Consider the following 23,632-nt stretch of genomic DNA (forward strand, 5'->3'; position numbering starts at 1 on the left):
ATGCAGATTCACCAATCCATAAATACATGTAACAACATTCACAAATGTTTACTTGGAAAGTAATTCAAGAACATGATATATACATATTTGTGAAAACATTCTGAATTTATTTCTGCGAGATATATTTGTGTGAGCATTTGGGGAAAATGTTTGTGAATTTATGAATTGTGTTTTGAATTTACGAATCTGATTTTGTGAATGTGAATTGTGCTGTGAATTTATGAATTGTGTTTTGAATTTATGAATCTGATTTTGTGAATGTGAAATTGTGCTGTGAATTTATGAATTGTGTTTTGTAAATGTATTATTATTGAGGCTGATCTGTCTCCATATTTTTATGACTCCTTAAAGGTTCAGTACAAGAGTGTAATCTGAAATTCACTTGTACATCAAATGTATTTCTCTAAAAGGTCACCAACTACAATGTAACCACATGCATTGCAATCCGTGGAATCTGTGGAATTTGACTGATACAACAAAACATGAGTGTATTTGTTTATTTACATGTTAGATGTACAAACATAAAAATATAAACATTTAATTTACTCTGCATGTCATCAATGGGTAAACAATCGTATATCAGGAGCCTTTTAAGCTAAAAATCAGCTTTGGTGATTTGTGTGTGTGTGCGTGCGTGCGTGCGTGCGTGTGTGTGTGTGTGTGTGTGTGTGCGTGTGTTCGTGTTTGTATATCCCGGTGGGGACCTAAACCTGAATGCACACCAACACATGGGGACTCGTGTCACCATGGGGACCAAAATTGAGGTCCCCACGGGCAAAAAAGCTTATAAATTGTACAGAACAATATTTTTTTTATATCTAAAAATGCAAAAAGTGTTCTATGATCTTTAGGTTTAGGGATAGGGATAGGGGATAGAATATACAGTTTGTACAGTATAAAAAACATTACGCCTATGGACTGGCCCCACGGGGATAGTAAACCAGACATGTGTGTGCGCGTGTGCGTGTGATAAACCAAATGATCATAATGTCTAACCAGTACCACTGTAAATATTTTGTACACCTAAAGTTTCTTATTGTAAACAAATTAAAAATATAAACTCATGTATTAAAGAAGGCTACAATGAAAAAATACAATCCAGTAACATGAGAGCTGATCCTAATTTTTTTACATAATGTACAACATATTCAGACTCACATAAAACTTTAACTGCTTTAACTTTCACTACATTTTTTGTAGTGCTCTAAAGTATCAAAAATAAGGTGGACAACATATTTTAAAAAATTGATCATCTTGTTTCTTAAAACCTACAATATGTAGTCACCTCTTCATTTTAAACGCTTTATAATTTTGTATTTAACCATAATGCAGGCAATACTTAACATATTCGGGCAACATAGCAACTCCTGGGATATAAACATATGACAGAAGCAAGACTTTCTTTGACTCATATTGTTAGTGTAAAAGGGCAGCTTCATATCCATTCACCGGAAAAAAGAGTTCATTTTCCTCTAGAGAAAGATTCTCCCAGAAAACTTCTCATCTCTCATGAGTTTTCTTCTCATCAAGTCCAAGAGAGAGTTTTGAATCCACGCAGAACATGCAGATAGCCAAGAAAGGATATTTGTTCCAGATTAGTTATTTTAAGTTTGAATGGAGCACCGAATGTTAATTCCAAAAGATTATTTCTCAAAAACTCAGGGCCGTAGAAATCGTAAAACTTTGGAGCGGAGGAATCTGATAAAGGATTTGGGGAACATGTCTCTAGACTCTTGTGCAGAGTAGTTGAAGAAGTTTTGTGGATGGGCAAGGACATCAAATAGAGCCTTCATAAGCTTCTTGTCCTGCAAAGAAAATTTGCCAGTATACATCAGATATCTTCCACATGGTGGCGCTACTGTGCCATTTTCACTACTAGGACCTGTAGTTACCCACCTCTGGATTTCAGTCCTTGTCCCATTAAAGGCGGGGTGTCCGATTTCCAAATTACGCTTGTTTAGCCAAGTACCAAAACAACCTTGTAGCCAATCAGCAGTAAGATGTACAGTGCACAGGACGGACATTAGTCGAGCAGAGCGCTGACGAAAGCGAAAGATGGGGGTAGGGGTGTGTCTGTTTTGGTGATTTGAACATCAACAACGGCTAAGAGAAATCGGACACCCCGCCTTTAACTGTTTAAATACAAGTTATAATGTGACACATTAAAAATAAAGTAAAAAAAACATTTCCACTATACCTTCAGAATTTCTTGATGATTCTCAGAAGCATATAATCTTCCATCCCGAACAATGTCCTCAATAAGCTCCTGGTAGTCCTCTGAAGAAACGACATTACACAGTTTAACATACTGCCCATCATACAGTACAAACATCCATGCTAATAAAGCATCAGCAATTCAGCTCTCACCATCATAGGTAACATAAGGCACTAGAAAGCCTTTTCCACTGTTTCCTTCATTTGAGCGAAACTGAATCCAGAGCTTCTTGGAACGGGAGGTGAAGGCGATGGGCCGCTCATATGTCTGGCATGTCTCATAGGTCGTCACTGAATTGGGCAGAGCTGTGGGAACAGTAAAGAAACTTCTTTCAGTGGCTTATTCAAGCAGTAGGAGATGAAGGAGCTAATGAGCCCATCATGTGGCTCCTCCCCCATTTCCTCACAAGTGTATTCATTATTACCCAGCTGGTCATTCAGGAGCTAACAGATTCACACCAAATCACAGTCTTGCAACACTTACAGCTCTTTCGCATGACCAAATAGTCCCCACACTCATCTTCAATGGGAAGGTAGATCTCGGGTACAACAACCAGGATTCTGCGCTTGGGAGGAGGGGTGATGGTCCAGGTGCACTCGATGTTGGCTGGGTAGTTGCCAGGGTAGTTGGGAGATTCAATATAGCCAGTGTATTCTCCGAGCTCTCCTCCACAGTGCCTGTCTGAGAGGTGAACAAACATAAATGAAATCATGTAAGAATATACAGTATATATATATATTGTTGGAGACATATTCATGTATAATTCAAAGTCTCAGTTCAGTTTAACTACATTCATTTTTTTTGGTCACAAAAAGCTCAGATAGTTTGCTTACTTTTGCACTGCATTATGTTTGTTGAGCCATCAAAATCAGTGGTAGTGTTTCCAGGGCATGCAATGCAATAGTTCTGACCAAACTCCATCTGATAGGTTCCAACGGGGCAACGGATACATCGATGGGTGCTAGTGTTGTAGTAATGTCCTGGGGAGCACTGGACTGTAAAGAAAACATGCTAGGTATATTATATAATATTTCATATAAATAACACTTATCTACACAACTGATATGATATGACCTCCGGAGGTTAACCAAAGTTTTTACACTACAAAATAATTTTTATAAATATATAAAACATCAATAAAAGATCATAAAAATACTTTAGGCAAAATATATAAATAAGATATACAGTATTCAGAGATGATACCTTGAATTGATTCATTTTTTAGCAATAAACATCACTACATTTAGTCAAATGTATGATTCTATAAAAATATTTTAGAATTGGGGTGAGTAAATAAAAATATTCCCCAAATAAAGTCTTATTATCTTACACAAGTTTGTTTCTTATCTATAGGGTATCTTTATTAACAGAAAAAAAATACTGATGACGTAAATGTCTGTTGCAGCATAAGAAAGTTGTCTTACCGTAATTATAACATTTATTCAAACTTAAAGGGGGGATGCAACGGTGTTTCATGCATTCTGACTTATTTACAATGTTAAACATGCAGGCTTCTCATGCTTAACATGATCAACTTGTCAAAAAAGGAGTTGGAAGTATGACGTAGTATTTCTTTGCTTGATACACTCCCCCAGCACTCCAACTTGTTTCGGAAAGTTTTTTATAAGTCTAAACAGGGATCCTATTTCTTTTGTTGGGCAATTCTCCCAGAAAAGCACGGCAAGGCGAAAGAAAGAGCCCGCCCACGTGCCAACTGACGAGCGAGACCCGCTTACCATCAAGTAATGCGGCTGTGCTGTGGGCCTGCAGCTCCCTGCAGCTCGTTACTCTTGATAGTGAAGTTTAGGTGTCTGTTTGTTCACGGCACTTCAGTGATGAATGTTATATAAACGGTGGATATAACACTGGATTTGCAGATCGTTTGAAACTGATAGATGGAGCGGTCCCAGCGCTAAAAGATGCCGGACATGAACAGCATGCGGTAAGTAAAACTAAGTCATATGTCTGTGTTTGGTTGGCAATCGTACGTGCATAAGGTACACCACACAAACTTATAGTGAATCAATAGTTATGCAGGGATAACGCGATGATGTAGGGCAGGCTATTGTGTGCTCGTGATTTAGTTCCTCCCCCGTCACACCCCCAGGACGTCGTACTTTTCCGGAAATAATCGTACAGCTGTATCTATCTTTTATAAATGTGATCAAACCAAATACTCTTCGAAGATACGAAGTATGCAATACTACTCTATAGGTACTCAAGATTAATATAAGATTGGCAGAAACTGCCTGTGTTATGGCAGCTTTAAAAGATGTTGTGGTAAATTGTCACCTTTAGTCTCACAATCCTGGAATGACAAGGCACCTTCATATTTGGTTGCGAGGCTTCCTCCACATGAGAAACAGGATGTGCGGCCCACCTCAGGCTGATAAGTTCCTTGTGGGCAAGCCATACAAGGCACAAACCCATCCCGGGAGAACTGACCAGGACGACACTGACCTAGGATCAACAAAACATTAAGACAATGCCAAACAAACCAGCTGACTTCTCACGGTTGAGTGCTTTATTGCCTTCCAGCAAAAGCAAACGGCAATGATGTCATGCAAGTTCATTATCTAAGACACTGCAGGCATTCCCTCAGCCTTCTTGTGACCACAATAAATGGGCTGCCAGTGAGACTGGCCCTAATAGCTCCTTCTGTTTTGTCTATCAGCTGAAAGCAAAAGACAGCATCTGTGCCTTGGTGGCAAGGTGCCTTTGATAACACTGTTTGCCGAGCAGAAACATGGTGGTGCCTTTTTTCTTAACACAAGACCTGGAATTCTTTGTTGGTGTGAATGGATCAGACATTTGAGGATTTGCAGGACTGCATGAAATGACCACTCCCATCATACACAAAAACACTCGCACAATCACACAAACTCAACTCAAGCTTAACAAGCCGTGTGTCAGAGAGATTTGATCAATACAGGTATGCTTCCTGCCAACTGCATAAACAAAAAACAGGATGTGATTCATAATATCTCCTTTCAAGACCTTTAAAGAACAGTTCTCCCAAAAATAAAAATTCTGTCATCGGTTACTTGCTCTTATGACGTATGAACATAATAAGATACCCATGAAACACAAAAGATGAATATTTAAAGAATATCCTGGCTGTGATGTTCACATTATGAGATTGAATGGAGATGGGTGCTGTCAATCTCCAAAATCAAATAAAGAAGCATAATCGTATTATAAAAGAAGTTAAAAACTCATGAAGTATGAACTGAATGTCGTGTTAAAGCAATATGATCCTTGAAGACAATGTTATTGGTTCTTACCGGTCTCATGACCAAACTTTACTTGATGTTAGGACTACTTGAAATGGCACATGCTTAAAGTGATAGTTCACTCAAAAATAAAAATTCTGTCATCATTTACTCACCCTCATGTCATCTTCTGCAGAACACAAAATATACCTTTTAAATATACATATCTTATATTTCTATAAATATATTTTGTTTTCCACAGTCGTATATAGTTATAGTCTCATCATTTATGAAGGCGAATAAATGAAGAGAGAATTTTTCATTTTTGGGCGAACTATCCCTTTAACTTAATTTATATGGAAATGAGAAACCAGGATATTCTTTCAAAATTGTGCTGAAACGGATGACAGGAAAGGGTTTGGAATGTTTTTGTTTGTTCAACTGAAACATCTGTGAAAATTCAACCTTAATTGGGAGCGTGTGATGTTGGAAAGTTTCTCTGAACTTCTTACCTCCGCACTCCGAGACGTTTCGTGCTCCTGCGGTTCTCGGGATTCCCCTGCCCTCAGGTCCCGGGCACACGTCGCACGACACCTGCCCCTTTTCATCCTGGTACGTCCCGGGGGGGCAAAGGAAGCACCTCCCCTGTTCTCCGTCGTAGTATGTGCCAACGCTGCATTTGACTAACATGGAAAGAAACGTGGTCAGACAGAAGCTAATCCTAGAACACTTAAACAACAAGGGCCTTGCATTAAGCCACTAAAGGGGCGCTGCAAATCGACCCGTTGCAGCTATGCCAAAAATCCAAACAAATAAGAGAACGGAGGCTTTGCACAGCTGCCTGGTGCCCCACATCAAACAGCCCTCACAAGCATACACAATACCATTATAAGCGCACCTTCACTTCACCGAAGCAGATACTGAACACGCTCAAAGGGATATTTGCCTCTTACCTCACATAAACCTATGAAGTCTGATTAAAGGGAGTGGAACACAGCCTTTTTAATGTTTACTTTAGAAACCGCTCTGATTTATAGTGAGGATTTCAAAGGTGTTTCGCACACGCACCGATCTCTAAAAAAAGCTACCCGCTGGAACAGTTCGGAGCGTGGTAATTTGGAAACTTTACTTTCATCTCGCTGTCTCTGCGCAAACATCCAACCGACAGGAGAATTTAGACGAAGCTCTTACTCCAGTTTATGGTAATAATGGCTAATTCCACAAAAGCTTAAACAGCATGGCAATTACGTGCGCCTCAGCAAATTGCCCGATTTTCCAAGAGAAGAAGAAAATGTAATTCTCTCAAGAGCAGTTCATTTTTTCCCCTCTTTTGTTAATCCTGAATGACCATGAGGAGCCACGGTCACATTGTCCTGGGCTGCTTTTCTTTGACAGAGCGAGAGAGGAGAGGAAAAGAGTGAGAGATGGAGAGAGAGAAGAAAACCTTGAAGCCTTTCAAATGCAAAGCAACGATTCCATTGAATCCTCGAATTGATGGCCCCAAAGAGGTTTAAAGGACCTTTCACCTCTATTCAAGTCTCCCGGCTTTTGCCTATTTGATGACATAGGCAAACACTATGGTATCACAGTGGTAAGGAGCTGAACCCAATAAAAGGGGTCAGGATTGTGAATCCCCCCATTCAGCGGGGTCCAATCGCTCCTTGCGCCTATCAGGCAGGGGCCCAAACAGCTGATGCTAATTGATTCCCATGGTGTCGCTGAAGTCAATTCTCTCGAGCTGCTCGCTGGCTGGGGTCACGCAGAGTGGCCCTGCCTAAGGAGGAATTTGGCACTTAAACTGCTTGCTTGAATAAACATCCTTCTAAAGCATACCCCCTACAAAAACAAACAACCAAACAATAACGTAGCACATTTATGGACAGGAGTGGAAACGGCACCCGAGAGGACAAACTCGCACAAAATCCGCCGTTTTATTAGTTAATCTGCACGTGTGTTATAATAAAAAGCGCCATTAACAATTCAATGTTTGTCTATTAAATGTCAATATATAAGTGTACTGTACCCATAATTTGATATAAAATGTGTTTTGGTGACCCTTAAGGGGTTAAAAAGAAAACATATGAGAGAAGCTGAGAAAAGGTGTTGAAGTGGGGATTTTTCCCCACTTACTCCAGCGGCTTGAACAAGCCCCACTGGGATTTACAATGGAGTAGGCAAACTGAAAAGGCTAAACTGCACTTAGTGAAGTGAGCCAGTGGGGGAGGCCAGATCGGGGGAAAATATACTTCTTTTTGAACCCGAGTCAAAGCTCGGTTTAGCTGGCACTTGGACACTGCAGGTTTGTGTACCTTAATTCTATGTCTGCTTCTGAGATGACTGTAGTTTGCCTTGTGAAAAAGTACAACGCTGCATTCTGTATGTATTCAATTAAGTAATTATTGGCAAGCTAGCATATACAACTTACCTTGGCATTGCTTTTAAACCGTGTTAAATTCGACGGAGAAGTAAAGCTTGGTGAGGGGCTTTGTTGCTTTTAGTCGGACTTGTGATTTGTAAAACAATGAGAAGGGAGCTCATCAACAGTCACTCATTATCTCACTTCCCTCCATTCTCAGTCTTCAGTGGAGAATAAATCCACTCAGTTAAAATAGATACTTAAAACCCCGCCATCCCGAGATTGACAGAAAAGTTAACCACTACAACTCCTATGATATGGGGCTTGGCTCTGACAAAAATAAACTTGCAGCAATTCCAAGGAACGTCTTTATGGAAACTCTCACTGTGTTTTTGACTCGTCTGGGATTCAGATAGGCCCAAAGGAAATTAAAATGAGACCTCTTTAATATCTCAACCCTTTTCTTCGACAGCAGTATGATTAAACGGAGTGCAAATTGCCTTGTTTCTCAGATATTTCCCCTGAGAAAAAGACGACTTCTGCGTTTCCTCTCAAGAGATCAGAAGAATGTCACAAACCCCGCTCAGATTTACAAAGATACCAAAGTCTACAATCATTTTGTTAACATCAATTCTTATCAAATTCTTCCAAGATCAAACTATACGAGCTATGCTATCCACATTTATTCCTTTATTGCATAGCTATATACTCGAAGTGATTCTCAATAACGATCTCCTTTGTTTCTGCTTTTATTTCTCCCGAGAATTTTCAGTTTTCGACACTTGAACGAAACATAACTGAGCAAAGTGTTATGATAGTGAGCAAAAACATTTAAAAATGCCTTTACAAATAAACTTCTCGAGAGACCAAAAAAGCTAAGAGCCTATTACCAAAAAGCTCTGTTTTGTCTCCTCTACCCGTGATACTGAGCCTTGAAAACCCGTGAAAAGATAATGGACTTTCCCACCATAAAAGAGGACAAACAACCTTAAAAGACCTTAAAAAAAGACATGTTTGAAAGGTTTCTGGTGCCCTATGTTAAAAACAATGGAGGCAATGAGATAATGTTAAAGACAATGAGTCGCCCAGACAAAGAGTTCAAGTTGTTTATTCTAGAGTCTAAAGAAGACTAAAGAAGTTGCCAAGTGGAAAAGATAATGTACCTATTTGACCTGAAGTATGTCTGTCACAACCTTCACAATGCGTAATTGTAGATTGGAACGGCTTTTAGCTGTAAGAGCCAATAGCAGCCCACACTTTCGCTCTCTTAATCCCCAAAGTTTTGACACTCTTTAATGCAACTCATGCCAACTCTCTCTCTCACCATTCATATTAAACTATTTAACACCTAATATGTCATCTGGCCCGCGCTGAGGCCAAATCTACTTTTTGGTCCAAACACTCTAAAATGTTGCAATACTGAGTTGGATTTAACAGATTCATTCCAGCGAGACATAATCACTTAACTGGAGCACAACCAACATAAATAAGGGCTAATGATATTTGGCAAAAGAAAGCAAATTATGTTGTCCATATGGGAATCTTATGAAATCTTTTCATTCTTTAAGCAATAGCAAGTTACCAACAAGCATGTAGCACAAAACAAGCATTTTCAAATGTTTAGCATCACTGTCCACTCACCACATCTTTTGTCCAGCAGAACCTGTCCCGTGCCGCAGTTCTCATGCGTGTCAGCTGTTCGGACCAGTTTCTTGGAGAGCTCTTACTCCGATCCAGCGAAGTGCAGGTGGAACTGCTCCCGGTTAATGGACTTACGAAGAGTGCGGATGGTTTTCCTAAGCCGCTTCTCAGAGCGCCGTCGAGCGCATGCCAGGTCACACCCCTCTGCTGGGAGAAATAATGAATACCATATCTTCTTGTCCACTACAACACACACATTGTCTTTCCCTACATGCACACATTTTCAATTCAGAACTCACATTCACACGCAAATCAGGAGATACTTTCACCTTTGGCTTGTTTTAGTAACATAGCAGCAGAAGCAGAAAGAGAGGTGAGATGTAAGCTAGCAGCACGCATGCAGTGCAGCGAAACCAACCTGTTACCTCCTCCAGGTTCACGTCCAGCTCAAACTGGGCAGTAATGGACGACCCCTCCTCCTCACCAGCCTTCCGCCCGTGGCGACTGCGTGGCTGTCTGCTTGAAGAGGCACAGTGCAGGCTAACAAAGCTGAACTGGACATTCTCTGTGGCTCTTTTATCTGAGTAAATAGATATTAAAAGGAAATCGAATGATTTCAAAATACAGACTCAAGGATTCAAACATGAAATCAAATCTCTCTAAGGTTTAAAGAGTTGGACATTGAAGGATGTGAAGGATAAACACTGAGACTTATCAGAGATCTGTGTGATTAATGGCCTGGGCAGGGATCTGTTGAAAGGCGTGCCATGGTTAATTTGATCTAACATTTTCTTACACTGCTGGACAGTGTGTAGTAACAAGGCATTCTAAAAATGTTAATGGTCTGAACCTCCTCCTCACATTCACTACATCACACTGACCCCTCTCATCATGCTACATTTAATAACATCTGTAAAAAAATAAAGTTTTATAATTCAGGCCAGCTTTGGGTCCGTTTTTTTTTTTTGTCTAATTTTTAAAGTTCAAATTGAATGAAAAATGCCTTTTTATTCTTACAAATTTGGCCTGCTGAAAGGTAGCTTTGGGTTGGGTTCAACCTTACAATTTGACAGTTGCAGTCACAGTCACAGCATTTCATTGATGGGCCGAAAGCATCAAAATGGACACTTTGGTTGTCATTTCAGCTTGGCGATATCGTGAGAATTGTAAGGACAGTACCCGATAGAGCAGTTTTGAAGCTCTGTGCAAGATTTTCCTGACTGCGCTTTAGATTGCATTTCCCCGGTCCAGATTTAAAGGTGGCAATGGTTTTGATTCCTGAACCTGTAAGAGGAATGGCAACACCATGAGCTTTACACACAGCACATGCATTCTTTGACCCTATAATGGCAGATAAACCATTATTCATAATAAAATTCACAGTAATATTCACCAATCTATCACACCTCCTGGTTTGGTTGTATAGCAACAATCTGTTACCATAAACATGTACTATATACAAATGGAAGCATGACATTCCATACTGAATATTTTGCTTTTTCTTATTATTTATTTTATTATCATTTTATTAAATCATCAGGGCATTTGAGTCCTGACCCCTATCATTGAACCTTTATGCTTAATTTTGCATAAGATGCCTTTAACACAGTGAGCTTTAAAACCACCACCAACATGCACTCGCCTGGGCAGTATGACCCGTTCTCTTTCCAATGTCCTCCAGCAAGGCAGGGCAGGGGCATGCCACAGGTCACTGTGTACGAATCCTGAGCTCCTACAGATGAAGGTAAAGTGTCAGAAAATATGTAATATGTCAAAGGTGTGAAGTACAGGCCAGGGTATGAATGTAAACTCACCACTGCTTATATGAACCTGAGACTGGCAGGTCAGGAAGCAGTGCTCACCTCCCCCCTGCTTACTGCAGTTGAGAGTGGGTCTGCCAGGTGGTGGCACAGCGGTAGAGTCCTCTGCTTCTGAATGTGAAAATCACAAGGCTTAAAAGTACAGTACACAAGCTGAGAGATGTGGAAGGACTGATTTGAAGAGACAAAGCAGTCAGAAAGATCAACCATGCAGCATGTTAAGGTTCAGAAGGCGAACACAACAGACAGAAGAATGTATATCAACATACAATATACATTATACGATACATACCAACCACATTCAAGTTTTGAGTTAGACATTACTTGATGTCTGGTTGGTCAGCAGTGGCACAGATAGTGAGAGCCAGACTGAGAACAGAAAGTACCTCAAAGTATCTCCTGTTTTTAACTCTTATAGGGATGAAAACCTGAGGTGATTTCCATCTAAGCTAACATCAGATGGTAAAACCCAGCATTCAGATTCACTGGGGCTGATCTTACCGATACAGTCTTTCTTGTTCCAGTGCAGCTTGTAACCAGCATGACAGCGGCACTCGAAGCTTCCCATAGTGTTCTCACAAGTGTGCTCACAACCTCCATTGTTCAAACTGCATTCGTTTATATCTAAGAACGGAGGGAACACCAAAACTGATTTCCATCAAGCAGCTTCAAAAGTCAACATCACTTCACTTCCTCTAGCTGTTTGTATCCATACCTCCACAATGGGCGAGGCCATAGAGAGTGTAGCCCTTGTTACACACGCACTGGAAGCTGCCAGGTGAGTTGACACAAGTGTGGTCACATGTCCTCTCAAAGAAGCACTCGTCGATGTCTATAAACAAACCCAAATGAACTGCAGCAACAGTACACTTTTACATCAAGTACGCTCATTTTGTGTTCAAAGATTCACCGTTGATTCATTGGTGGTTTGATTAATAACAGCGAGATGCCTTAGGAGTCTCGCATCAAGGAGAGGGGGTTGTCTGTGTGCTTAGGCAAAATGTATTCTTGAAGGCTAAGCATAATTCTCATCGTCTGTGTTAAGGATCTTCAAAGGAATCTTGCAAGTCGATACTGGCACCCTTTAGGAGACTTCCAGTCTTATCTCCTAGTCTAGCTACAAACACGCAGGTACAAACAGCAACCCCCACGCTGTTTCTCTGTCGCAAAGGACATGTAGAGGAAGAACAGTGTCCTACCCTGGCATGAGCGCTCGTCCGTCAGCAGCTTGAAGCCTTTTCGACAGCTACACTCAAAGCTGCCGATGGTGTTCCTGCAGTAATGGTCACAGCCACCGTTGTGGACTTCACACTCATCAATGTCTGAGGGACAAAGAAGGACCAAATCATGCTGTAGAACATATGTGAACTGATCAGCCACAAGGCGAAGTGCTACAAGTGTTTCATGAAACGCGTCAAGAACATGGCGAATGAAAAGGACGAAATGTTCTTTTGTTTGAAATAAACCTTAACATTTTTAGGACCATTCAATTCTTTTTGCATTCCATCCAATTCACATTACTGTTATTCTCTTAAAAATGATGATGTATTGTTATGTGTTGTATGGTTTTTTTACTCTAATATACAGTATTTATACATTATAATTCACAGGTTTTCGACTGAAAACTGCTTACAGAAGTCTGCAGTGAGTACTAAAAGATCCCTTATGGTATCAACAAAGAAACATAAAATCACTTTTACTGTTCCTTGAAATTTTACTGCTCTGTGAAATGATTTTCACAACCCTGCCAACGCATCTTTGGTAAACACTTGACTTCATTCTTTTAATGACTTCAAAATAAAGTCATTTTGTTTTTTTCTTTCCTTACTGGAACTTTGAACTTCTGTATACTGTATTGTGGCACTTTTCATGTTTATGATTCTAAAGGATAATTAGCTTTGTGTTCCATAAAATAAAAGGGAGAATAGTGTCAACTAAATGATTACATCTAAGTGTAAAGACCTTATTATTACTTTTAGTTTTATGCAATTCAAAAATCTTCATATTAAAGTAATTTCTGCATTTCTTCAAGTATCTTCATTTTAGGGTGCAATGAGACTTGGAGGTGTTTGTATTACATTCACACTAAAGCAAATGAAAGCTGCATGTAAGGGAATACTATGTGATGTTGATTCGCACCTTTGCAGGACTTGCCATCAGGCTGGAGAGTGAATCCCACTGGGCAGCTACAGCGAACCCCTGTGGATGTGTCCTTACAGGTGCTGTCACAGCCTCCATTATTCACCGCACACGTCTCTGAAAAGACAGATTCAGTGATCAGAAATGTGTGATTTACAGCCTGATGTTATTTCTCCACAAACTTTTTCAACATTGATTCAGTTTATGTGCTCAAGTCTATAGACTTCATGGATAGCATAAATCCAAGGACAAAGAGGCCATATGCAGTGCGCTATGTAAATATAAGTTGACATTGACAAACACAACACTCAGCACAACTTGTGCATGAGAGAAACACATGTGAAATGTACCACTCCATCACCAGGGCGTATTTTACAACAGAAAAATCAGACGTGGTGAATTGTGGGTTCCCAGTCATTTCACAGTTTACCTAAAAGACTGTGGAATGCCCAGCCTGGCCAGGATATGGTACTCTAAATATATGCGCTATAGGCTGACACAATGTTTCTTGGATTTCTCTACAAGCACTAAAATATCGAACGCTGTTTTATTGTATCAAACCAAATAGTTGAAGCCTATATCTTTACTTTGATTTTCTTTTTGTTTGTGGTAGAGTTTTACCCATGAGCAGTCGACGCTTGACTCGTTTGTCGACCTCGGCCAGGGCTGTGGCATTGTGGTCAGGGGTGGTGGGGGCTGTTTCGTCCCTTTCTGAAAGAGACAGACAACAGCATGTGAAAAGCATGTGTAACCTAAAATGTTTTGTTTATTGTAATCAGATTTGATTTCAAATGATTACTTTTGTTATTTCAAACTACTTTAAAATGATTGTTTTACCATTAAGCGATTGGTCTTTAACATTACAACTGCACTGTGTGTCATCTTTTATTCCAATTCCATTGTAACTTTAGTTTAATTTAGAACGTCAATAAAAACGTGTTTTCCTTCAACAAACATAGGTTTACATTAGTCTGTAAACTCCCAGAGAAACTGCCTGTAACTATAAAAAATCAGGACTTTCACTTTCAGTATTAGCACAATTACTTCATTTGGTGTTTGTATAGCAGTATGAAATGAAACAAAACCGCTATAAAATAAGATGCTGAAACAGTCCCATCTAAAGCTTTAGACTGTGGCATCACATACTCATCTTGTCTGATCTAACAAGAAAAATGATAAGTTCACCTTTTTATAAATCACAACTAACCAATCCCAGGCAAAAAGACCTCCCTGACTGCCAAGCTTACTGTTCTTTAGTGTTCACAAATAATACAAAATGATCATCACTTTCTACACTATAAGACAATCAGGAAAAGCTGAGATATCTCAGACAGTATGAAGAAAGAATGATAAACGCAGACCTCACACACACAGCCTGCAGGCTCCAGCTGTTCTTTCTCATTATCTGATCAAATATGTGTGTGTCTGTGTGCGTTTGTGTCTGAGAGAGAGATCTCTATCATCGCCTTTGCACATGTGCGAACAAAAAATACAGTAGATGAGCTTAAAGTAGCTCCAATTACTTGTCAACAGATCATTGCAACTTCAAACACTTACTTCAGAATCAAACAAGTGCGCAGATTTACCAAACAACACAACAAAATCAGCAAAACTAGTAAGGTAGCCTTACCTACACATGTTCTGCCATCCGCGTGCAGCGCGTACCTGCCGTGACACCTGCAGATGGGCCCCTGTTCTGTGTCCTCACAGATGTGCTGGCAGCCCCCATTGCCGTGGTTACAGGTCACTATGCAACAGAACATAAACAGCGTCACATCAACAGCTACAGTGAGGTGTTCTGTGGTATTTCTCATCCTAATGGTGGATGATTCACACGTACGGATGCAGCCCCGCTGGTTTTTGGCCAGCTCGAAACCTGGTCGGCACTCACAGGCTACGCCACCTCTGGGTGTTTCCTTACAGATATGAGCACAGCCGTGGTCTTTATTCATGCAGCTCAGGCCTTCTGTGAGGAAGAGATACAGTCAGGCAGACTTATACAATTCTGTAAATATAAGATAAGCTAATGTAAGCAAGATTACAAATCTGATATTATTTAAATGTATTTAATATACCGAGTATCATACTGGGAGTATAAGAATCAGCAGGATGCCACAGATTTTGTTGATACAGCAAGTTGCATTTAATAAAACCTCCCTTTAATTGTATATTAATGCCAAATCTGTATTTTAATTGCTGTTAAAGGAACAGTACACCCCAAAATGAAACTTCTGTCTTCATTTACTCACTCTCAAATTGTTCCAAATCTGTATAAATGTCTTTGTTCTGATGAACACATAGAAAGATATTTGGAAGAATGCTTGTAACCAAACAGATCTTGGCAACCATTGACTTCCATAGTAGGAAAAGTTGTTTTATACATTTCTTCGTTCTTTTGAACTCAAAAGAAGATATTTTGAGGAATGTAGGAAAGCACACAATTCCGGGGAACTTTTGACTACTGTTGTCATTTTTCCTACTACAGTAGTTAATGGTGGCCAAGAACTGTTTGGTTACAAGCATTCTTCCAAATGTCTTTCTCGGTGTTCATCAGAACAAAGTAATTTATACAGATTTGGAAGAACTCGAGGGTGAGTAAATGAAGACAGAATTTTTATTTCGGGTGAACTGTCCCTTTAACTAGAGGCAATCAATTGTCAAATAATGGTACAAGGAGAGGCAGTTCCAAGCGTCATTACCAACCGAAACTGTAGGCAGACTGTTAAATCAATATTAAGATGTTCTGTGGATTACTAATACAAATCCTTAAGATTACAGGTAATGCTTGTTCTCTTACAAATATCAATTGAATTGAACAAAATTCTAAACAAAAATCTTGCGCAGCACTTTTTGTGTGGTAGGTACGTGGACTACGTAATGAACTTCCCTGATAAAGTTAATAGGTAAATAATTAAACTATCAGTATAAGAACGAAAGAAAGCAAACAACCCTACGTTCGAATCACCAAGCACCTGTTGTTACAATTCTTTTCAAATTCAATGCCATTTAATGCCACGCAGCCTGACCTGACATCAATAGCGTGTCTCTGGGTCAGTGAGGGCTGGTTTCCTGCAATTCATTCGGCAGCTCAGTGAATGTGCTGATAGGATTTAGCAAGTTTACCCAGAGAAACCAAATGGGGTGGAAAACCTTGCAAACCTTAGCTCAATTTACCGAGGGGAAACAATACTCGCGGCTGAGAAGCTACAGACACATAAAAAGGTTTTTTATTCTCATCTATGACACAGACCACAAAGCCCTGAGTGTTGCAGTTATTAACTTGTTTTGTTCCTCTGAACATGGGGCTCCCTTTCCCACAGCATGGGCCCTTTGGAACTGAACTGCTAAAGATAAAGCCCCGTAGAGGGGAAACCCAACTTAAAAGCTGCCATTCTCCATTGAGCTGTCAATCACGATCTCATGTGAGAACAGTTATAAATTAGGATGGCTTTGCTTGGAATGACACCTCTGCAAGTGCGTACTCCAACAAGCCTTCGCAAATACACTCCTAGCATCAGGGTCATAGGAGAATGTCCACCACGACTAAGATTTTGCAAGTCATGTTTTCATTTACAAATGCACTGAAGCAGATCTCGTAAGTATTGTGGGGAACATGGTAGATAGAAAAGGTGTGATAAAGACAGCTAGTTGCTCACCCACAGAGCGATGGATGCATGTGTGCTGATTGTCACTCAGGAAAAAGCCCTCCTTGCAGCGGCACTCATAGCTTCCCATGGTGTTGACACATATATGCTGACAGCCACCATTGTTGACGACACATTCATCCACATCTAAAGACAAAGAATGTCAAAGTAGTGACCATGACATTATGCACCAAGGTGCTCGTAACGTAGTTACTTCACCGGTGTGATCACTTGCCAAACTTGGTATTCTTGATACATTTCTGCTTACCAAGACAGTTGTGTCCATCATGCGCCAAATGAAACCCATCAAGGCAAGTGCAGCGATAATTTCCAGGTATGTTGTTACACTCATGTACACAGCCACCATTGTATTGCAAGTCACATTCATCAATGTCTAAGAAATGGAACAGAAATCAAGGCTGGTGATTGCTTGCAATCTCAAAGTAAAAAAGTAATTTGTAATAAAGTAAACGTACAATTTTGGGTTCAAACGAAAGCCTCAAAATAAATGTTTAAAAAACTTTTTTTTAAGTAATTTGTAATAAAGTAAATGTACAATTTTGGGTTCAAACGAAAGCCTCAAAATAAATGTTTAAAAAACTTTTTTTAAGTAATTTGTAATAAAGTAAATGTACAATTTTGGGTTCAAACGAAAGCCTCAAAATAAATGTTTAAAAAAACGAAATAAAACTTATAATTCACAAGTATCAGATAAAGTACACTCCAGTTTGTGTATAAAGGAAGCTGTTACCTTCACAGTGTTTGCCGTCTCCTTTAAAGCCCGTTTTACATGTGCACTTGTATGAAGTCGGTGTATTTTGACAAATAGCGTCTATGTGACAGGCATCGCTTCCCTCTGCGCACTGATCTGAATCTGAACAAGTGCAAGAAACATGAAGCAGAACGATCATTAGCAGGCTATTAGGAGTATTTTTGTTATGATATCGCTCAAGCGCATTTACTACTTAATTTAAAATAAATCGTACAAAATGTGTATTTTTTTGTTAAGTCTTAAGTAAATAAACTTTATTATTGTTTTGAATACAGTAATTGATTATAGTATGATGAAATACGTGTGGCATGTGTAATGTTTTGCTCAAAAATTATATGCATTGCAAAGACAACATCATGGAAAATACATGGGATAAAATTTAAGTTACAGTTCATATGGGCATGTTTAACGTGTTTTATTCCATGCATGTTTCGGTTGCAAAGAAAGTGTAAAGAAACAAAGTATCAAAACAAGTGAAGGTAAACAAGTCACAAAAACTTGCGAATGGGAACTGCGTGTGGAGAGCATCGGCAGTAACAAAGTGGAGCCTCTTACCAGTATTGTGTGGAAGTGCGGCGCTTTGGCGAGTATTTAACAAGAGCGAAAACAAACACATGAGTCGTGCAGTCCAAACAGCTCCCATGGTGATCGGTCCAGAGTTTAGAGTCGAGCTCAAAAACACGCGTTTACTCCGACACGAGTGACCCACTCATTTTCATCCGCAGTTTGTCAGTCGATTCGCGCTTCTGAGCGCTTCCACAGAAGATGTGTGTGAGAGAGGAGCGTGCGCGCGCGCGTGCGTGTATGTGAAAAGGAGCCTTTTCTGTCTCTCTCCATGATTCAGTGTGAGTGTGTATGTGTGTGTGTCGGGGGATGGGGGTGTGAGCGCATTCACACAAAAGTGTTCCTTTTATTGATCTCCTGGAGCCCATGTACTTCGGACAGAATTGATTTTAATGTCGGGGAAACTATTCAACTGGCAACAGTGGCATAATGGGTGTACAAAGACTAGAAACACACCACTCCTTTATAATAAAAACGTCTTTGGGAGTCTTAAATATAAATATATCATGAATATTTGTTTCATAATGTATACGAGAATATGTGTTCATTTTGTAGCCGTGCACTTTTTATCGTCCATGATATAAATGAACCTCATAGTTGCAAGTGCAACAGGAGCCGACCCAAGGATTTCAGGTGGCCTCTTTTCGTCAACCTTTAATTAAACCCAATTAAACCGCGACCTCTGCAGGCAGATAATTGCAACAACATGGGGTTGTATTCCAGTAACGAAGTAAATTTACCTGAGTACTGTACTTAAGTACACTTTTTGAGTATCTGTACTTTACTTGAGTATTATTTTTTCTGAGGACTTGTACTTTAACTTCACTACATTTGAAAGACAATAATACTTTTTACTCCACTACATTTATAAAAAGGTCCAAAAGTAGAAAAAGTGGTTTCTATGCAGCGGGTTTTCCTGTGTGCGCAATTTATCTGGCTTGCGATCTGCCAGGACCTTTTACTGTTGCGAAAAATTTCTAATATCGCGGTTTTCCGGCAAGCTTTGAATGGCCATTTGGCAGATTTTTTTACGCAAATCTGGCAACTCTGGGATCTTCCCCGCTAAACTAATGTAAACGTAGGCGCTGCTACACCGTTGATAGCTCTCTAAAAAGGCAAATAGAACATTAAAAGACGAAAAAGGCACATGTTAATGTGTGGTGTAATCATCTAATGTAACTACAGTTGAAGTATTCCTGTTGAAATAAAAACTATGGAACCCTGCCCAAAATACAACATAAAATGTAATGGATTTAATGGTTATAATGGGAATTGTAGCCTACTATGGATACTTGTTGTTTACTTGTATGTGATGGATTCTATTGGTGGGATGGTAAATCCTATTGGAATAAAACCCAAAACACACTACAAAGAGGAATTTAATTTAAAAATCTCATTCTAATTCAAAAATTCATTGTTTTTTTCAGCAGGGATGGTATTTGCAGTAAAACCACAGTATCCACAAATTTACCATTTTCGAATATAGGAACCATACTCCAATTAATAATCTTTAGTAAAACCACAGCAACTAAAAATACCATAGTTTCATTATACTAGCTATAGTTTATGTTTGTAGTTAAATTATGGTAATACAAATGGTAATAAATCCAACAAACACATGGGTTCTACACTTGACTATTTACAAGAACCTTACTACTTACTGGTAAATTGCTGGTAAAACTGGTAAAGGGAATATACAAAATAAAAGAACACTGTTCATAAATACATATAGGCCTAGGGGGCTAATGAGGATAATTAGGCTAAATGATCATACAGGATTATATCTAAACTAAACATATGTGTGCTAAACATATAAAGCTCTTAAAGGAGTTGCACACTGCAAAATTTGCCCCCATAGACTTTCCATAGTAGGAATAAAAACTACTATGGAAAGTCAATGGGGGCAAATGTTGAAGTGAACTACTCCTTTAATACTACTGATTCTGAGCTACTCATTGTATTCAGTAGGTTGCTTCAGAGGCATAAGGTATACGACAATAAAACAATGCACAACTGACATAAAGGAAATTTACTTTTAATACTTGAGTACTTTTAAAAGCACGTACTTCTGTACTTTTACTTAAGTAAGAATCTGTCTTTACAACTTTTACTTGTAGTGGAGTAATATTTGACCAGTAGTATCTGTGCTTTCACTCAAGTAAGGAAGTTGTGTACTTCGTCCACCTCTGTCCCAGCCTGCAACAAATACTTGTGAAGTGTGCGCTCAGTTTGTACCCCTCCACACCACAAGGGCGACGCTACTGCCCATTTAATCGCAGCTTACGAGAAAAGCGCCAAAGGAGAAAAAACGAGTGAAAAGGAAGGAAGGAAGAAAGAAAGGCTACAGCGCATGTTGTTGTTTTCACTCGTCGGCTGCAGCATTTGTTTGTTTGTCATCTAAATTCTTTTTCTGGGGACCCAGCGGGCGTTTCTCTGGTGACATGGACCCGAGCACGACCATTCTGCGGGTGAAGAGGAAGAGAGGTACTGACCCGGCGGACGCGCTGCTGCTGGCCTGTAAGCGGATCCGTCCGGAGGCCGCGGCGGCTCATCCCAGCGACGAGACAGAACCAGAACCGCAGGAGCCCAATATAGAGAACTCGGTCTTCAAACTAGTGGCTACTGTGGCTTCGCAGGTGATGAATGAATTGTATCTCCTGTTGCGGCTTTAGCAGTCAAAAAAGTGTAGTGATGCTAAATGTCGTATTGTTTTCAGTGATGGCTCATGACGTCAAACAACGAGTGCAGTTGTCAACGTGTCCGTCAAAATATAAGACAACAGTTAATGATAACTGTGCTTGCTCTATGTATATTTAAAGCATTTGTAGTTGAAGTACATGTGTTTGTGCATGCTGCTATGCATTGTACGCTCTAGAGAGATGCATGCATAAATGAAGACTTAAAATATTGGAATACTGAAGAAAAAATAGATAAAATAATTGTATAGAAGTTGGGTTTGTGGTACAGCTCTCCAGTTATAAAGAAATGATGACTTTGATCAGCTGATGATTACATCAGCTGTATCTTCATAGTTGTCTGTCTCTTCTATATGGCAATTTTCATTGCAGGATGCTCCAGTACAGACACATGTCCGTGAGGCTCTGGCACGCCCACGGCTGGCCCATCATGCTTTGCGCCCATCTCAGGGAAGCGCTCAAAGGATCATCGGTGATCTGCGCAGTGTCAAATGGAGCACCAGGCGAGAGGAACGGTACCGGATCCTTTCCAGTCACCGGGCTGGACTGCCACCAGAACCTGCTCCTGTCAGAGAGGAGAACGATGAGAGCCAGACAGAGAACCATGACAGCCAGCCTTTGGGAGAAGTTCAAGTGTTTGATATTGTGCATGAGGATGATGACAGGAAGATGCCTGGCAAGGTAAAACCATATCAGATTTGATCATCGGAAGTTAATGTTTACATAAATGACCATTTTTGGTAAATCAAAAATCTTTAAATTATAATAAGCTCTCACTTGTAAGCTTTAAGGCCCGGTTTCACAGACAAGGCTTAAGGCTAGTCCCAGACTAAAATGAATGTGTGACCTGTCTTAACTGAATATAACTTTCACAGAAATATCTTAAAATATATCAGTGCCATTGTTTTGTCTCAAGATGCACACCAGTAATGTATTCTTCTTAATGCCTAAGAAGAATACATTACTGGTGTGCATCTTGAGACAAAACAATGGCACTGATATATTTTAAGATATTTATGTTGCGTTTATAAAAATGCCTTTTATAAACGCAACATAAATATCTTAATTCAACTAAGGCATAGTCCTGGCTTAGACTAAGCCGTGTCTGTGAAACTGGGCCTAAATGTCTATTTAAATAAATGCATTTATTCTTTTTCTTTATTTGTAATTTCTATTCAACAAGTTAAAAGTAGCCACGCATTGTCTAGTTTACAGTTCTGCACTTTAAATATTTATCTTTAGATGTTTAGATAGTTGTTTTTTACCATATCATTTTCCATGCGTGCTCAGCATGTTTTGCCTACCTCTACTCAATTTTTTGGCATGTATGCAGAAAAAATAATCATGGTCTGTTATTCTATTTGAAGTTAGTGACCCTGAGTTATAACCTTTCACTTGTGCAGAAATTGAGTTTAAATGAAATATAAGGTATTACCTCACAAAAGATAGAGTTAATAAGGTGTGTTTTAATTGCTCAACTGTTCATCTTTCTCTCCCAGAATGTTGTGTCTGACCCAGAGACAATCCTATGTAACTCTGTGAAGATGATTCGTGAGAAACTCAGCGTTTCGGGAGATAGGCTCGGCACTGAACATCGTGAGAAAGAGGATGATTATGTGTATGACTTGTACTACCAGGAAACAGTCACACCAGGGTGGATACAAGACATTCTGTCTGTCAGACCTTACACACAAGAGGGCGAGCTGGTGAGTTTTTGCTCACTAAAAACATTTTAAGTTGTACATGAATTTGTACACGAACTGATACGAATGTCCATTCTTTTTTTGGACCTTTAATAAATAGGTACCTGATGTAGTGGCCTGCGAGGAAGAGGTGTATGAAGATGAGGATGATGAGAACACTGAAACCAACTGGAGAAACGATTACCCAGATGAGAGCAGTGAGGATAACAGTGATGCTGAGGAGCGTTATGGAGGTTATGCATCAAAGTTAAATCTCAATCTCTGAAGCTGTCAAAACCAAACCATTCTTATAAAAATAAACAGTCCCTGATTAGAATGCTATTAAAATGTTTTTACGGTTCTTTCCAGGTTGCTGGAGCGAAGAGCACTCTTACAGCAGGAGGAGCTGGGAACGCTACAGGCAGGACATCATGGAGGAGTTAGAGAACGATAACCGTGAGGATGACGACGAGGAGCGAGAGTATGATTCTGACTGAGAGCCTCAGTGTGTTCATGAGCATGAGAGGGGCCATTTTTACTGACGTGTGTGGAGTGAAGCAGTATGTTCTTTTGTCAAAAGTGAATGTATGTGGTAGCACATGTGCGTGTTTTTGTTTGGGTGGCTTGAATTGCGTGTTAGCGAGGAGAGTGATTTAATATTTGCTATAGTTGCGATTGTTTGATGTGAAGATAGTATGGAGAGAAAATGGTGTGATATTTTGAGTTTGTGTAAGTGTGGGGTGCTTTGTGTTGTCAGTTATGTGTGTAGTGTTTATACGTTCCCCATATTCAAGGGGTGAAAAAGAAAAAATACCTGTAAATATGTAGATGTGTATAAAAAATAAAGACTTCAGAATTAAACTGAAATTCTTGTATAGTCGTACAAAAAGT

General features: G+C 39.7%; 2 protein-coding genes across 4 annotated transcripts; one reads left to right on the plus strand and one right to left on the minus strand.

The window, feature by feature from the left end:
* Window positions 1-2,781: 2,781 nt before the first annotated feature.
* On the minus strand, window positions 2,782-18,579 carry scube2 (signal peptide, CUB domain, EGF-like 2). 3 transcript variants are annotated; one of them, XM_057329566.1, is made up of 20 exons: window positions 18,355-18,579; window positions 17,779-17,901; window positions 17,296-17,421; window positions 17,040-17,174; window positions 15,224-15,349; window positions 15,014-15,130; window positions 14,005-14,094; window positions 13,384-13,500; window positions 12,444-12,566; window positions 11,960-12,076; window positions 11,746-11,868; window positions 11,239-11,355; window positions 11,067-11,156; window positions 10,604-10,708; window positions 9,850-10,004; window positions 9,425-9,631; window positions 5,940-6,110; window positions 4,541-4,675; window positions 3,049-3,210; window positions 2,782-2,896 (listed from the first exon to the last, which is right to left on the minus strand). In XM_057329566.1, exons 1-19 carry the CDS (start codon window positions 18,440-18,442, stop codon window positions 3,061-3,063), a joined length of 2,415 nt encoding a protein of 804 aa, XP_057185549.1. In that variant the 5' UTR covers window positions 18,443-18,579; the 3' UTR covers window positions 2,782-2,896; window positions 3,049-3,060. The 3 variants fall into 3 exon arrangements, 2 of the variants coding, with proteins under 2 accessions (XP_057185549.1, XP_057185542.1); XM_057329559.1 differs by having other exon boundaries at window positions 4,508-4,675; XR_008962650.1 differs by lacking the exons at window positions 2,782-2,896; window positions 3,049-3,210; window positions 4,541-4,675 and having other exon boundaries at window positions 5,997-6,110; window positions 9,843-10,004.
* Window positions 18,580-20,655: 2,076 nt separating this feature from the next.
* slc7a6os (solute carrier family 7 member 6 opposite strand) lies at window positions 20,656-23,592 on the plus strand. The gene is made up of 5 exons (XM_057329661.1): window positions 20,656-20,999; window positions 21,432-21,740; window positions 22,559-22,765; window positions 22,863-22,995; window positions 23,111-23,592. Exons 1-5 carry the CDS (start codon window positions 20,805-20,807, stop codon window positions 23,236-23,238), a joined length of 972 nt encoding a protein of 323 aa, XP_057185644.1. The 5' UTR covers window positions 20,656-20,804; the 3' UTR covers window positions 23,239-23,592.
* The last annotated feature ends 40 nt before the right edge of the window (window positions 23,593-23,632 follow it).

The sequence above is a fragment of the Triplophysa rosa genome, linkage group LG1, assembly GCF_024868665.1.
Source record: "Triplophysa rosa linkage group LG1, Trosa_1v2, whole genome shotgun sequence".
NCBI lineage: Eukaryota > Metazoa > Chordata > Actinopteri > Cypriniformes > Nemacheilidae > Triplophysa > Triplophysa rosa.